This window comes from Hevea brasiliensis, chromosome 14, assembly GCF_030052815.1.
Source record: "Hevea brasiliensis isolate MT/VB/25A 57/8 chromosome 14, ASM3005281v1, whole genome shotgun sequence".
Classification (NCBI taxonomy): Eukaryota; Viridiplantae; Streptophyta; class Magnoliopsida; order Malpighiales; family Euphorbiaceae; genus Hevea; species Hevea brasiliensis.
Genome location: NC_079506.1, coordinates 15,362,825 through 15,379,814, shown reverse-complemented (window position 1 = coordinate 15,379,814; position 16,990 = coordinate 15,362,825). Strand labels below are relative to the sequence as shown.

General features: G+C 34.4%; 2 protein-coding genes and 1 non-coding gene across 15 annotated transcripts in view; all 3 read right to left on the bottom strand.

Annotated features, from left to right (window-relative positions):
* Positions 1–16,990, bottom strand: part of LOC110649167 (putative disease resistance protein RGA3) — a 94,562-nt gene that overhangs the window by 1,687 nt on the left and 75,885 nt on the right. The gene's annotated exons all lie outside the window — the stretch shown is intronic.
* On the bottom strand, positions 1,494–4,875 carry LOC131172799 (putative disease resistance protein RGA1). The gene is made up of 2 exons (XM_058134321.1): positions 4,753–4,875; positions 1,494–4,592 (listed from the first exon to the last, which is right to left on the bottom strand). The coding sequence occupies exons 1-2, from the start codon at positions 4,873–4,875 to the stop codon at positions 1,494–1,496; spliced, it is 3,222 nt and encodes a 1,073-aa protein (XP_057990304.1).
* On the bottom strand, positions 12,595–12,702 carry LOC131173702 (small nucleolar RNA R71). Its single transcript, XR_009144015.1, has one exon. It is a non-coding gene; the product is annotated as a small nucleolar RNA R71 (small nucleolar RNA).

Here is a 16,990-nt window from a genome sequence, read left to right as displayed (position 1 = left end):
ACACAATTGATGAATCGGATTTAAGGTTCAAATTACAACCTTTGAAGCATTATCCTGATGCCAAACCTTGTTTAAGATGAAATTTCTTAGTGCAGTTTGTAAATCTTCCTGTTCATAGGAAAGTGAATAAAAGAAGAAGTGAGGAAGTATTACCTGCTTGGTTTGAAGAAAAAGCTGTTCAAGGGTTCTTATCCACACATTACACCTGCGCTCTATGGACAATATGGTACATGTAAAAGTGCTTCACTGGACTTGAAAATTTCTCAAAAAGAAGCAAGTATTCACCCCAACCAACCTACCAAACAAAATTTTCTTGACAAAACAGAAAGAAGGAGACAATTAAAGAAAAGCAGAATTTTCTTATCATAAGCAGAAAGAAAATAGAGAACTAAGGAAAAGCGCTTGTTTGTCGAAACCCTTGGCAGTTGTTATTAATGTTTTTCCCCTCTTCCATGCTACCAATTAGTACTTGAATAAATGCACGATTTTTGTTTGTAAATGGGCATTCATAGGATATGAAAGTACCAAAGTTAGTGCTTCTGAGACAATAAAGGCCAATCCTCAACTGTTCTCTCCATCTTGAAATAGGAGAGGAGAATCATTCATTTTAATTATCTGAAGTTTGAAGAAACCAATAGGAAATATTTATTTCACACTTCCCCTCTTAAATCTCCTACAAGAACACTCCAATTGCAAAAGACCAATCTGTTAAAAAATAGATAAATAATAACAATATCTCATGAACATTCAATTTGTTGGATAATTCTAGCAATACCAGATTGGTCTGAAGAAATACATGGTCTTCAAGTGTCAGCATCCATAGCAATCCAGAGTCATCTGTATTCTTATATCGAAGTGTGATATTTATCAGACTAGAAAAAGGGCAAATCCATACAACACTGGTTTATTGATACTTCTGAAACCATACACAAGCATGGGGACATGAGCATTAAGTTAGAATTTCTGCCAATCCTATTTTTTCTCCTTGCATCTTTTTGAAACCCAACCCAAACAAACTGTTGAAAAGTTGAGAAGTGCATGAGAAATTGATACCATTGTAACATCTAAGGATAAATAAGTCACATGCCATAAAAGTATAATTTTCCGTATAATTTTATCATGAAATAGCATACTACGAAGGTCATAAACTCCTGCTAATTTGTAGGAAGAAATCTCAGGAACAAATAAACAAGAAATACAGAGATTCCAACCACACAAGTAACAAACATGAGTTACCTGCTCAACAAGTCACAAAAACAAAAAATTGAAGAGCTAGAACTGATGCTGGTTTTGTATGCAATTCCTCTTGAGTTAATGAAAATATTAAGTTGTAGAAGACTGACTGCAAGTTGAAGTTTCTCCACATCTGCATATAAATGCATTGGAATCTACCAAATGTTAAATGAAAGAACCAGAAAAAGCCTTTCAAACACAGAAAGGATAGAGGTTGAAGATGAGTACCTACCCAGGGAAAGTGCACAGGATTTTTCTAATCAAAGATTCCGTTGAATTTCTTCGCCATTGATATAAATATTTGGGATGTGAGCAACCTTGGGCCAATCCTCCCCAACATTCTTTTCACATTTTGCTTCTAGTTGGGGACATCTCAATATGCGCAAAATTTGTAATTCGGTAAGGTTGTCCATCCCCTCTGCTAAAGACATCAAATTAGGACAATCTTCAATATCGAGACGATGCAGAGTGGTAGCATACTGAAGTCCCTTTGGGAGAGACACCAAGCTTCCATTATCATAAAATTCTAGAGAACGGAGGTTTTGAAGGCCTTGCCATTGCATTCCTTTATCATTCTCATCACGTGACAGAGTTGTTATTTTTTGGCAACTAAGAATAGACAGACTTTGCAGAGAAGTGAGGTTAAACAGCAACTCTGGCAGAAATTCTAAATCTTCAACTTCATAAATGCTTAGATCTTTAAATTGAGAGATTGGGAAAGAAGAAGAAGAGGATGAGGAGGAGAAGGAGCTGGACTGTGATGCTGAAATAATCATCTTTATTATATGCTCTAATTGCTTCCCACCGCCACCAACAAATTCCAATTTTTCTAAAGACGGAACTAATGGCATGGAAGTCAGGTTAGGGCAATTATGGAAATACAAAATAGAAAGACAAGGAAATCTAAGGAGGTCTGCCGTTCCATCATTCCTCACGCACGTCAGCCATCCCTTCAGATTAGGGCAGTGGTAGAGGTAGAGTCGTGTTAGGGAAGGAAAGAATGATGAAGATCCTCCATCAGTAACTATATACTCTAGATTAGTTAATCCAGAAATGTACAAAGATTGAAGAGAAAGAAGCTGATCAAATGGTGGGAGACGCTTTATGCTTTTGCAAGAGCAGAAACGAATGGACATCAAATTTGTGAGGGAAGAAATCCAGCTGGGAAACTTCACTCCTCGGTAGAACTCCAAAGATAGCTCTTTCAAATTTTGGTGGGGCCGTAATGCTTCCAACTCCATTTCATCATTCTCAACGTCATTTGCACCCTCGCTATCATCACCGTCTTTATTCCATTCTAATGCCAAACTCTGAAGATGTTGCTTCTCTTTCAAATTGGCCGCCTTAAATTCAGATTTACCATTTTTCACGTAACCCAAATTCACAATCTTCAATTCCCCTCTCAAGTTGTTCAATCCTTGTAATTCACCGAGTCCACTGCACACAGTATTATCCTTGGCTACCACAAATCTCGATAATCCCTCCAGTGAACTCAATTGTCCAATCCCACGTGGCATATGAGTCAACCCCAAACAAAATCCGAGGTCAAGACACCTGAGATTGACCAACCTTCTCGTGTCTTTTGGTAAATGTATAAGCTCGCGACAGCCTGCCAGTTTCAGCACTTGTAAGTTTTGTAGTTTGGTGATTGAATCAGGAAGTTTTTTGATACTTCTATTCCTAGAAAGATCAAGATACCTTAGATGCTTCAATTTCTCAACAGAAAATGGCAGAGTATTCAAATCTAAGCCGTATAGATCTAACACCCTTAAACGTCTCATGTTATGAAAAATTGAATGGCATAGTTCCTCATTGCCAAGAAACGATCCTGAATTTAACAAAAGGAATGTTCGTACCTTGTTTGTCTTATTAAACATGGAAGGTTTCAAATGTGAGCGCCAATCACATACAAATGAAATATGGCAAATTTTCTCATTTGTATATCCCACCTCAAAATTTGATGAAGCACACTCCTCTCCAGCAACCGACATTGCAAGGTCATGCATCAAATCATGTATTTTACAAGTTGTATAATTACCGAAGTCATCCTTTTCAACTTCTTGAAAGAAAGACCTCCAAAGAAGATCACCAAAATATTCAAGACCAACATTTATAAGACATTGGCTCGGATCCGATGGCTTCACATAACCTTGTGCCATCCAAAGATGTATTAACATATCAATATCAATTTTGTAATCTTTTGGAAATAAGGCACAATATGCAAAACATTGTTTTAAATGCGAAGGTAAATAATTATAACTCAATTTAAGAGTAGGCAAAATATCACTTTCACACTGATCTACCTTTGAGAGTTCTTTACTTTTGAAGGATAACCATTCAGATTCGGAATCCTTAAAGTACAAGAGACTTCCTATTGTTCTTATGGCCAAAGGAACCCCCCAACACTTTGCTACAATTTCCCTTCCTATATCTTCATGGCTTTGACTTACCACTTGTCCTCGCTTGAATGCTATTTTTTCAAACAATGACCAAGATTCAGATTTAGGCAAGCCTTGTAATTCATACATAGCAATGGGGCGAGCCAACTCTGCAACCTTTCTAAGGCGCGTGGTTATTATTATTTTGTTTCCTCTTGCACCACCAACTAGCAAGTCCTTTAAGCGATTCCATTTTTCTGAATCCTCATTCCATATGTCATCCAACACAATCAAGTATTTCTTCCCAATAATTTTTTCATGAAGGAGACTTTTCAATGCATCCATCTCGCTACAATTAGGTTTCTGACGAGACACAGATTCTAAAATCTTTTCAACTATTAATTTTACATCAAAATTATCTGAGACACATGCCCATGCTTTTGGCTCAAATTGCCCTTTGACTTTCTCATCATTATACACAAGTTGGGCTAATGTTGTCTTTCCCAATCCACCAATTCCAATTATGGGAATAATTGACACATTCTCTTCATCACTGGATTTCATCAGAAGCTCTATAATTGCCTCCTTATCATGTTCCCTGCCAACAACTACTTCAGGTGGTGAGGAGTGAACTTGGTCCCTGGCCTTATTAGCTGCAATACGCCTCTCCTCATGGCGCTCCTCCAAGAAAAACTTCTTATTTTCAGCTATCTCAGCTAATGTTTCTCTGATTGCCTTAATCTTATGAGCCATTTTAAGACCATAAGCAAATGGATTTGAGCTGGAAAAGAAAAGGCGTACCTCCTTGGCCATTCTTGTGCCAGTCATTACTTGTTTTTGTAAAGCCTTGAGTGATAACTCATCCAACAAGTCATCAGCATCATAAAATGCATCTTTGAGCATCGAAAGCCACTCTTTGACTTGAAGATTCTCCGATGACAGCTCCTCTGCATGAAGAAGCACAACTTTGATGGTGGATACCTGAAAATTTATCAAATGGAACCAGAAAAACAAGAATCAGAAAAATGACAAACAAGCGTCTATTATTTACATACACCAGCTGGAGCTACCAAACTAAGCAGCTTAACAGAATTTATAACAGACTAACTAATTAGCTACAAATAAACTCTCTCTCCAATACCATTCTGTTGAGCTTGTGAAGCTCGTCTTTGAAGCCATAGTACAGGCCAATCTCCTGGATAGTATGGGAACCCAACATTGTCATTATTTTGATTGCAAGATCGAAGAGGAATGCTTCAGCCATTGTTGTAAGGGAAGGAAGAGCTACAGAATTAGAAGGTGGTGGTTGCAGTGTCTGAAAGTCTTGATTCAATAAGAGAAGAAATACGTTGAAAAGCTGCCCAATATATTAATAAAAATTTTAAAGCTTGTGCATTTGGGAGACAAGGGCATAACTGTCTTTTGATATAATGAGTGCGCCAGAGGATAGCGAAGAAAAGTCAATCACGCGTTGCACTGTTAACATGTCAGGTCGTTTCCATCTACAGTAATTTTTCTTTCTTTCGAACACACTGATTAATGGAAAATTTGTTATAAGTTGAATGGGTGAAGGAAATAAAAAATGTAAAGAGCAATTAATATATTTTTTAAAATAAAAAATTAAATAATTAATTTTATCAAAATAAATAGATTAAATTATAAATTTTATTATATATGTGTATGTATATTATTTTTTAAGGTTAATTATATTTTTAATTTTATAATTTTATTAAAATATAAAAATATTTAAAATATATATTATTAATTTAATATTATAATTAAATAATAATAAATATTTTTATAATAAATATTTTTTAAAAAATAATTTTCATAAAAATATTAATGAGCCTTAATTTAATAAGAGAAGAAATATGTTGAAATGTGAATGAGAATGAGAAGGGTATTTATAAAAATTATTTTATTTAAATTTAATTAATATTATTAAAATTTAATTTCATTTTAAATTTGATTAAAATATATTTTTAACTATTTAAATCAATCTCAAATTCAATTATTATTATCTGAAAAAAATTCTTAATCTCATTTAATTTTATATATTATAATGAATATTTTACATTAAAAATTATTTTAATTAATAATTTATAATTAAAAATTTAATAATATTATAAAATATTTAAATTTCATTTTATAAAAAATAAAATATATAAAATTTATATATATTATTTATAAAAAAAATATATTTTATATTTAATTAAATATTTATATAAATATATTTAAATAATAAATACTCAATAAATAAAATTTAAATAAATCATAAATCTTATTTTTAAATTTAAGCTCAATATAATTCTAATTATATAAAATTCAAGTTCAACCTACTAAAATTTGGTAAAATTGAGTACTCATAAAAATTTCTTCTATTGCCATCACTGTATTAGAAGGGTGCCCATATTAATAAGAAAAAAAAATGTGCAATTGAGAGAAAGGGCATAATGGTCTTTGACTATCCTAATAATGAGCGCACCAGACTTCTTGTAGATGGTGGGGAAAAGTGAATTACGCGTTGCGCAGATACTGTTAATGTGGACAATGTGAGCACTTTTATTAAATGAGAGAGCTGAAAATTTTCCGAAAAAATAACTATACGATAGTTACAAATTTTTTGTAATTCACTATATACATATGTTTGTTAACTATTGGATTATGAAATAGCCCTTGTATTATATAATTTCTTGTTAATGTGTTGGCTCACTTTTTAGCTTAGTTTTTTTTATATATAATTTACATATAAAAAAAATGTTTTCTATAAAAGTTATTCTCTAAAAAATATTTTTTAATAAAATATTTTTTATTATTTAATTAATAATAAGCTAATTATATATATTTATATACATATATATATATAATATTTATATATTTTAATAAAATTATAAAAATTAAAAAAATAACTTTCTCAAGTTATTTTTTTTTAAAATAAATTATCTAAAATTATAAAAATAATTGACATCCAAAGCCAGAGATGATCCTGAAATGTGAGCCAAATGAGTCTGAAATTTCATGTACAATTTACCACATAAATTCCTTCAGAAGGTTTTGAAATCAAAAGTGAAAAATTGCATTAAAGATGACAAGTGATGTGATGTGATGTGAGAAAAAGAAAGTGGGGCAGCTCTATGCCAAGAAGAAGTTAATAAAAGAATTGGCCCACTGATAGAATTATTTAGAGGAGAAAGCAGATGTCTATTGAATGCTACATCATTATAAGCAGACAATAATCAGTCTAATCCTGTTACATAAGATGAAAGAAATTTAAAAAAAAAAATTTAATATGATATATGCTATATTAGTCTTCAATGATCTTAGCATACAAGAAAAGAAAGGAGAAAAAGGTGATTGTACAATTTTGTGTTTCATTTAATTTATTTTTAATTTATTTTTAATCTTTTTTGCTTAAATTAATTTAATCTAAAAATTAAAATTTTTTTAATTAAATTTTTTAATTTCTTAATTTAAAAAAAATAAAAAGTTTAATTTTTTTAAATTAAATTTTTTGATTGTTTGATTTAGTTAAGAAAAAATTTCATTTCTTAATTTTCTTAATTTTTAAATTAAATTAAATTAAATTAAATTAAATTAAATTAAAAATTTAAATTAATTTAAAAAAATTAAAAATAAATTAAATCAAACATTTTCGAGTGAAATTGAACATTAAAGCAAAGAAAAAAAAAATGTCACCGACAAGAGAGTTGTTACAAAAACTCCTTGACATAGGATACCATTTTTGCAAAGGGTTATCCCTTGTAATCTTCAATAAGCATTTTTCATAAAACTTCCAATTTGAAATTTTTAAATGGTTCACATCCTAAAAGTTACTTCCTACTCTTTTTTTTTCCAGGACTCAAGAACTTTCATCCCATCTTCCTCATTATTTCCTCTTTCCATTCAACACAAATATAAGCTTTGATTCAAACTCTCCACTTCTTGGAAACTTCATGATACATGCATTTTACATAGTCATTTAAGTTTAATTTCATGGCCATTTTATTTGATTGTTAATCATTTTTAGCTAATTTCATTAGTTATTTAGATAGTTTTTCATGATTGTCAATTTTTGGATTAATTTGTAATTTTACTTTATTTTGTAGGAAAAATTGTATTTTTGAGGGACTAAAAAAAGAAATTTTGCCATTGAGGAGTGATTTCTACAGCCAAAGATGTAAAAAACAAGTTTCAAAGTTAAAGTATGCATTGACCAAATTGCGCATAACTTACCGCATAAGTTGTGCAGTTCTGCACAGGGAGAAGAAATAATTTTCCATACCTGCCGAAATCTGCATAAGTTACTGCATAATTTACTGCATAACTTATGCAGATTCATGCATTGCTTATGCAACCTCACGGAAAAACTGCATAACTTATGCAGTCTTGCACCCTACTCATGCAGCTTCGCACAAAGAGCCCAGGAACTAGCCGAAAACTGCATAAGGGACTGCATAACTTATGCAGTTCCATAAAGTCTTTATAATGAGCTGGCAGAATATTCTCTCATAAAAACACACTTCAAACACACCATTTTAGGGCTGTTTGTCAGAGAAAAAGATATAAATAGGCCCTTATCTCATTTTAGAAAGGGGGAGGAGATAAAAAAGGGAGCAGCAGCAGGGGAAGAGTCAGAAATTAAAGAGCAAAACGTCACCTCTCCATTTCTAGACCAGATTTGGAGTTTTCTTCTTTTCTTGCATATTTCCTACCTTTCTTGTATCGGGTTTCTTTAGTTTTAGTTTATTTTCATGATTTATTTCTTCTTTTACTTAGAATTTCTTGTGTTAAACATGGATTGTGAGTAGTTTTCTTTGATTCTGGAAAGAGATGTAATATTTTAGTTATTTTTGTGGATTTGAACTGGGATAATCCCAATTTAATGAAATTTATGAGGTTTAATCCATTTATTGCGTGCTTATTCACATGCTTAATGAAGGGCCCCATTAAGTTATGTTCTTAATCCTTGGTTGCAGCACCGAAAGGAGAAAACCAAGTGATAGTTAATCAAGAAATTGGACTTAATTAACTATAACACCCCTAATTTTTAAATTTATTATTTTTGGGCAAATATTGATGTTTTAATTTTATTTAAATTTTAGGAAATTATTTGAGATTTTTAAGATTTTTGAAATCGGGTTTGATTTCCCGAAAATATAAAACTTTGATGATTTTTAAAAATTAATTTAAAAATCACGTGGCAAAACTAAAAATATATTTGGAGTCTACAAATTTTTCTGAGTTTTCTAGAATTTTTTTAGAATTTTTGGGCCTCGTTTTCGGTCCCAGGACAGAGTAAAAAAATTTAAAATTTTGTATTCTGAATCGAACTGGCCGAATCGAATTGGACCAGATCGGACCGGTCTAATCGGACTGGCCTTTCTTCTTCCTTTTTCTTCTCCCTGCGCGCGTCCCGACCTTCCTCTCTCTCTCTCCCATTTTCTCTCTCCTCTCACCCCAGCCCGCCGGCCAGCCGTCTCCCCCGCCACCCCAGCCCGCTGGCGCACCTCCCCAACCGCCCCAGCTCGCCGGCCGTCGCCTGGAGCGCCGGCAAGTGTCGCACGAAGCGACGCGAAGCGCAAGCGCGCTGCTTCGTCTTCCTGGCCGAAATACGACCGATCCGGCCACCATTTGGGCCGGGTCTTGTGTCTAAACCCATCTACACCTCGAGAGCTTTCCATAGACACCAAGAACACAAAAATCCATAGAGCAGTTTGTCCAATTTTTGTCCGGAAAGTTTTAGCCCATTTTGATTTTTGGGCTAGATTTCTAGCAAACCGTGAACCCAACGAGAAAACTGAGAGTACCAGAGCACTCTACTCGTCGAGAGCTTCGCGGCAATATAAATTTCAAAATTTTTCGACACCGTTTTTCGGTGGGTCCCACTGAACTTCGCAGTGTTTTTCCGAACATTAAATGAGCTTAGAAAATTCCGTAAAATTTATGTACTAACCCTCGTGTTGTGGGCTTCGTGTAGGTATCTTCAATTCGTGGAAATTCGATAGTTGTTCGGGTCTGTGAATTTCCGGCCAGACAGACCGGCTACCAAAAAAGTCTCTGAATTGGATCGAGGTTTTGGCTACCCCACCATTGTCAAACGTCCCGAGAGCGTCCCCGAAGTCAGAATCGGCATAGGTAAACCCGAACCTTACTTTTTCGTAATTTTCTAGTGCTTAAATGGGATTAAAAATCCATAAAATATTCGTGGTAGCTCAGAAAATTATGATTCTTTTTGCATTAGCTTAGTAATATTGCTAAGGACCGCGGGGCAAAGTTTTAAAATTTTTAGAGCTTATTTGGGTTATTTTTGTAAAAAGAGTCAATTATAAGGACTAAATTGAAAGTTTACATATTGTGATGGATGACTGTTTGGATGGGCCCAGGAGGGGCTGTGTGATGTGATTGAGTTGTGGATATATGGATTGTGAATATAGAAGTGTGTTTTGAGCCCTTTTGCAGGTTGGGTAGGTCCTAGGTATAGGGGAGACTCTGCCAGATTTTCGGCACGACTTAGGATGTATTTTGTCTTTTTCTTAATCGTATTGAGTCAAATTTATTAAATGATTGTAATAAAAATTGTCAGGTGAGCCGGGACAGCCTTCTTCCTCCGCCCAGCCACCGCAGTGATCGCTGTCAAGTCAGTGAGTAAAATATTAATTTTAATTGTAATTTCGATATTATTATATGTTTAAGCATGCCCATGCATCACATATATGTATGTATCTATGTAGTTAAACTCTAGGCACGTTTTATGTTGCATTCACAACTGTTAAAGTGCCATGGATGTTGTTGTGGTAATTTAGAGCAGTGTGCGTGCGTTGGTGTGCGTGTGATGTGGTGTTGACTATGGATAGGACGGGTAGACACGGCTTGAGATATTCGCTGGGACCCGATCCTTCGGAGTAGACACGGCTTGAGTTCTTCGCTGGGACCCCGATTTGGTTTATTAAGCGAAAGTCCGGCTTGAGTTCTTCGCTGGCACAGGTTGGATTTAAGAGAGCTGTATAGCTAATCAGCTCCCATATATTATGATTGATATTACTGGGTGTGTGAGTGCTCCAAATTACCTTTTTGCTGTTATGATGTGGAAATATTGCTGATGTTGCATTTCACTCTACAGGGTGCATTAACTTTAGATAGTTATAGAGATTACGGTTAAAATTGATATTTTACTCTCTGAGTCGAACGCTCACTTCTGTTCAATATTTTTCCAGGCCACAGGAGGATATTTTTGAGGTTAATATGCTTTTCTCCCTCGCAGGTCATTTATTAATTTCTGTATAAACCGGTTAACTCTTAGAATTTCTGCATGTGTTAGAAATATTTATTTGAATTGGGTCTGTAATGTATATTATTAATTTGGACCTGTAAACTTATTATTTTATGCATGTTGATAGACTGGATGAGGGAGCTGAGCTCCCATTTATTTTTATATTGTATGAGTATATGGAGGGTGAGCTGAGCTCCCCAATTGATTATATAATGTGTTTACAGGTCGGATGAGTCAAAAACTCCCCGTTGAAAGGTCCATTTTATGGCCGGACTCTGTCCGGTTAAATTCTTGAAATTGGGCCCAAATGGGCCTTAGAGTTGGGTTAAGAAATGGTTAGGCTTACTACGGGCCTCGGGGACTTTAGGCTGACCCAGGTCCTAGTGCCGGTCCGGCCCATAGGTTGGGTCGTGACATTAACTTAGATCTAGAAATAGACTAAGGGTTAAGAGGGTTTTAATAGATTGATTAAAGAACCTAATGGGTCTTGGTTAATTTTAACTCCACGAAAGTAGGATTAAGTTAATTAAGGCACTCTTTGTCTCACTCGAAAGAGTTTTCAAAGGATTTTAGAATTAATCTCCTTTAAACCCATAAATTTCATGGATTGGGCTAGCTAGGGAAAATCTCAAAATGACTTAAATATGAACCCATAACTCTAAAATCGTCTTTTATCAATTATTGCTTGGAATTTTACCTTTCAGTGTTTAGTTTAATCTCATTTTATTAATTTTCATTATTAATATTATCAATTTCTTTATTTTACGAATTATTAAATTAGTCATTGTTTGAATTTAGTTTTGCATTTTTCATACCTTATGCTTCAAATTCCTAAATTTCTTTAATTAATTTGATTAAAATACAATTTTTACATATTTTATTTTACATCAAAAATTCAATTGAAAACACAACTCTCCGTGGGAACGATATCTTTTTCTATACTACTTGAACGACCAGTGCACTTGTGGTTGGGACACATCAAGTTTTTGGCGCCGTTGCCGGGGAGTTGTTTGTTTAAGATTGAATTCTTGATTATTTTAATTGTTTATAGTTTTATCTTTGTTATCTTTTTATTTTGTGTTTGTTTGTTCTTTTTAGGTACTCTTAATCTTTTATGAGAAGAGCTAGAAGCACAAGTGACACATCCTTATTATTTAATCCTGAAATTGAGAAGTTTTGTAGAGCCAACAAGAAAGAAACCTGAAGAAGAAAAGAAGCATTGAGAGCAGCTGAAATTGAACAAGAAATGGTAGAAGAAAGAGTTGGAATCGGTGGTGATAATGTTGAAAATGATCAAAACAATGAAAATGCAGCTCATGGTGAAGAAGTTGTAAATGCTAATGTGCCTTGGGGAAGTATGATGGATCATGAATTTCCTCGTTTTGATGACTTAAGAGAGAGTATAGCAAGACCAAGAATTGATGCAAATAGTTACAAGATGGATTTTGGGGTTCTTCAAATGATTCAAAATTCCCAATTTGGAGGTCATCCTTTAGAAAATCCTCATACTCATCTTAAGAAGTTTGTTATGATCTGTGACATGTAAAAGCAAGCAAGAGTGTCTGATGATGCAGCAAGGCTAAAATAATTTCCATTCTCTTTGAAAGATAGAGCATTGGATTGGCTTGATTCTTTACCTCACAACTCAATTACAAATTGAGAGCAGCTCACTGATGCATTTCTTGCCCAATACTTTCCACCTGGAAAAACTCAAGAGTTGAGGAATCAAATGATTGCTTTTAGACCAAGAGAATATGAGACTCTTTATGAGTCATGGATGAGATGGAAGGAGTTGGAGAGACAATGTCCACATCATGCCATTCTTAAATGGATGATAAACCAGAATTTTTACACAAATGTCACTCCTGCTATCAGAGGAATCATTGATGCTCAAACTGGAGGGGAATTCATCATTAAGCATGAAGATGAAACTTATGAGTTGTTAGAGAAAATAGCAAAGAACAGTCATCTATGAAGTAGTCTAAGAGGGTCAACTCCAACTCAAAAAAGGCAAGTTGCTGGAATGTATGAGCTTGATCCATTCAACATGATCAATGCCAAATTTGATGCACTCACTAATGTCCTTGCTAAGAAAATGGAGGATTTAAGTATGCTAGTCAGTTCATCATCATGCTCTGGAAGTTCTCAACAAGTTGCTTATGCAGAAGGAACAATGAGCTGTGGAGTAGATAATCCTTCATATGCTTGGAGGAATCATCTCAATTTTTCATGGCAGAATTAGCAAAATCAAGCTTCTACTCAGAACTTTCCACCACAACAACAAGGGCATCAATACCAATAACCTAGGCAACTGCCACTTAGTTTTCAGCAAAAGAATGCAAATCCTGCACCTCTACCAAAACAGCAAGAACAAAGTTCTACCACAAAGGCTTTATTACAACAAATTCTTGCTAATCAAACTAAGCATGATGAAGAGATGAGAGAGATGAAAGCAAGGCTGGAACAAATGCAAACACACAATAGGATGCTAGAAAATCATATTGTACAACAAGCAAGCTCTTCAGGTACCAAATCAATGGGAAGACTTCCTAGTCAGATAGAAAATCCAAGGGAGCAATGTCATGCCATCACACTGAGAAGTGGTAAAATAGTGCATACTGAGAAGAGTGAAAAAGTTGAGAAGAGAGAAAATGAGAAAGATGTTGAGAGAGATGAAAAACAAAAGAGTGAAAAAGGGAGTGCAAGAAAAGGTAAAGAGGAGGTTGAAGACAAAGAAGAGAAATACATACCTCCAGAGCCTTACAAGCCACAGCTTCGCTTTCCACAGAGATTTCAAAAAGCCAAGCTTGATAAGCAATTTGGGAAGTTCTTAGAGGTTTTGAAGAAGCTATATATAAATGTGCCTTTTATCAATGCTCTTTCCCAAATGCCTTCTTATGCTAAGTTTCTGAAAGAAATTCTCTCAAACAAAAGAAGACTTGAAGATTATGAGACTATAGCCTTAACTGAGGAATGCAGTGCTATCCTCCAAAGGAAACTTCCTCCAAAGCTCAAGGATCTAGGGAGTTTTTCAATTCCATGCCACATTAGGGAATCATGTTTTATAAAAGCTTTATGTGATTTAGGGGCTAGTGTAAGCCTTATGCCCCTCTCCATCTATGAGAAGCTCAATATGGGAGATCTTAAGCTAACCCACATTTCTCTTCAGTTGGCAGACAGATCAATTAAGTATCCAGAAGGGATCTTGGAGAATGTACCACTGAAGGTTGGAAAATTCTACATCCCAGTTGACTTTGTCATTTTGGACATGGAAGAGGATTCTCATATGCCAATCATTTTGGGGAGGCCTTTTCTAGCTACAACTGGTGCTTTGATTGACGTGAAAGGTGAAAAGCTTACTTTCAGAGTCGGAGAGGATCATTTAGTCTTCAACATTGGCAATGATAAGAAGAAGCAACATGAAGATGTAGACTCTTATTTGAGAATTGATATAGTTGATGAGTTAGTAAAAGAGCACTTTAGAAAGAGCTATCCGAAAGCTTTTCTTGAAAGTTGTCTTATCCATGAAGGGAGTATCAATGATGAAAATCCAAAAGAGGCTGCATTTGCACAACATTTGAATAGTAATCCACCTTGTCCTATGGCACTAATCTTTCAAGTTGAGCAAGTGGAGAAAAGTGAAGTAAAACAACCATCTCTCAAAGAAAAAGATGCACCAAAGGTTATCAAGAAAGAAATGGTCGGATTTTTAGACAAAGCAATAAGGATCTTCTCATGTGATGGAAAGAAAATGAAGTATAGATTCATTGAAGCACCTATTGAAAACAGAGGCAATAAATTCCAATTCCAGCCACCATGAAACATGACAAGAGTCCAGCTAAGGACTATAAATTAGCGCTCTTGGGAGGCACCCCAAGTTTTTTATTTTGTTTTTGTTGATTTACTTTTATTTGCATTACTTTTGTTTTTATCTTAAATCTCCCCAAATTCAATTTTTGACATTGTTGAATTTTGTCTTTTGTAGATGTATTTCAGTGGATGAAGGTTGTTGCACTGCTGGGGAGTGACTCTTAATATGATATTTTATCCATTAACTCTTCTGAGATTGATTTATTTTCATTACTTCCTGTGCATGACCCCTTCTTGGCTTATGCAGAAAAAATTTTTTAGCAAAAAGGGTCTGCAGCATATGCTATTTGCTTCTTTGTTGAGGTTGGGCATGTATCTTTTATATATCTGTGCTTATCATGTTAATATGATGGTAAGTGGGTCATTTTAGTGGTTTTGAACTTATTTGGGTTGTGTGATTCAATGTGCACATGCTGCATTTTCTTGGCATAACTTGGAGAGTCTATTTTCCTTTGTGGATAAGTACAACTTTGTGCAGATTTTTATTGAGCTTTAATGTGCTAAATGTTAATTTGCAGAGTTTGAGTTGAAATGGCATAATTCACAAATGTCTCTTACGTAGAACTTACTTCTACAAGCTTGTATGGTGCAATTGTGATGGATTCTGCATATATTGATGTGTTTTTTGTGATAATTTCTCATGATTTATACTTCATAGGATTACATTTTTTCATTCTAGTGTATTTTTCAAACTTGCAAAACATTTTTAATTATAATTTCAATCTTGTTGAAATGTGCATAAGTAACTGCATAACTTATGCAGCTTTCAGATCTCATTTTTTTTTTTTTTGCCATTTTTTCTTTTCTGCTGAAACCTGCATAAGCTTTTGCATAACTTATGCAATCCTGAATAACCAAATTTTTGCCATTTCATTTCTTATCGAAATCTGCATAAGGGTGTGCATAATTTATGTAATTCTGCACCGCCACATTTTTGCCAATTTTCAATTTCTGCCGAAACTTGCATAAGTGTGTGCATAACTTATGCACTCTTGCATAACTTCAAATCCTGCATTTTCATTTCTGCCGAAATCTGCATGACCAAGTGCACAGCTTATGCACTTTTGCATAACCAAATTTTCTGGGATTTCATTTTCTGCCGAAACTTGCATAAGAGAGTGCATAAGTTATGCACTTTTGCACGACCAACTTTTCTGACTTCCCATTTCAGTCGAAACTTGCATAAGAACCTGCATAACTTATGCACAACATTTTCCCCTCATGCAGAAACTCACACGACCTGTGCAAATCAAAATTTTCGGCACACCCTTTTTCCCACCTCCCACTTCCCGTCATTACTGTTCACCTCCTTCCCATTTTTCTCGGCATCAATCCCTCTCCCCACACCCCTTTTCGCCGATTGATACCTAATTTCCCCTCTATCGCTTTTATTTTCTTCTTCCCTCCTCTAGCAAGAAGCAATTTTCAGCAGCAGCCAGCTCCATCCCAGTCCTCTAACAGCATCTTTGGACAAGGGCAAAACCATAGAAATAGATTAATTTTTATCTTGCTCTTGTTCAACTTCTAAGAGCTTTTCTTTTTAGATGTGCTGGAACAATTTTAGTTTGTCTTGAATTCTATTTTCTTGAAGTACAATTGGATGGCTATTCCATTGGTTTTTCATTGCTTCTCATTGCCTTTGCTGCCTCTTAGTGCATACTTGTCAATACATTGTGCATATTTACATACCTCTGCTGGTGTTTTTAAGTTTTTCATGATATATCATTATGCTGCAGCTTTTCAATATACTGCACAGGCTATGAAACTACTTATGCAAATGTTCTGCATAGCCTGTGCAGTCCCTTATGCAACTCATGCCATACTGCACAGCTTATGCACTCTCCTTATGCACCTATTCTGCACAGCATTTATTCTGCATAACTTGTGCAGCTTTCTTATGCATCACCATCATCTTTTAAATTCACATTATAGATGATAAAACGCTGTCCCATACCAGGTAACTCTTTCTTTTTGCTTTAAAATTTAACTATTCCTGGTTATTCCTCTTTGCTTTGAGTTTGGGGGTATGCATTAATGTTTTAATTTTGATTTTTGCAAAAAGTTTTCACATTTTAATATAGGAAATAGTATAAAAAAAAAACATTTCATTCCATTTCATTAGCATACACATACATTGTAATTAGATTGCATACATTATATTGTACATATATACATACATTACACATTATCTAGGAATCATACTATATAGATATTACAAATAGATTTATTTTATTTAGTT

Excerpts from the sequence above, each read along its gene's own strand:
- LOC131172799 (XM_058134321.1), bottom strand. The coding sequence starts at position 4,875 with ATGGCTGAAGCATTCCTCTTCGATCTTGCAATCAAAATAATGACAATG. Across the intron at positions 4,593-4,752 it reads TTCACAAGCTCAACAGAATG|GTATCCACCATCAAAGTTGT; the intron begins GTATTGGAGAGA and ends ATAAATTTTCAG.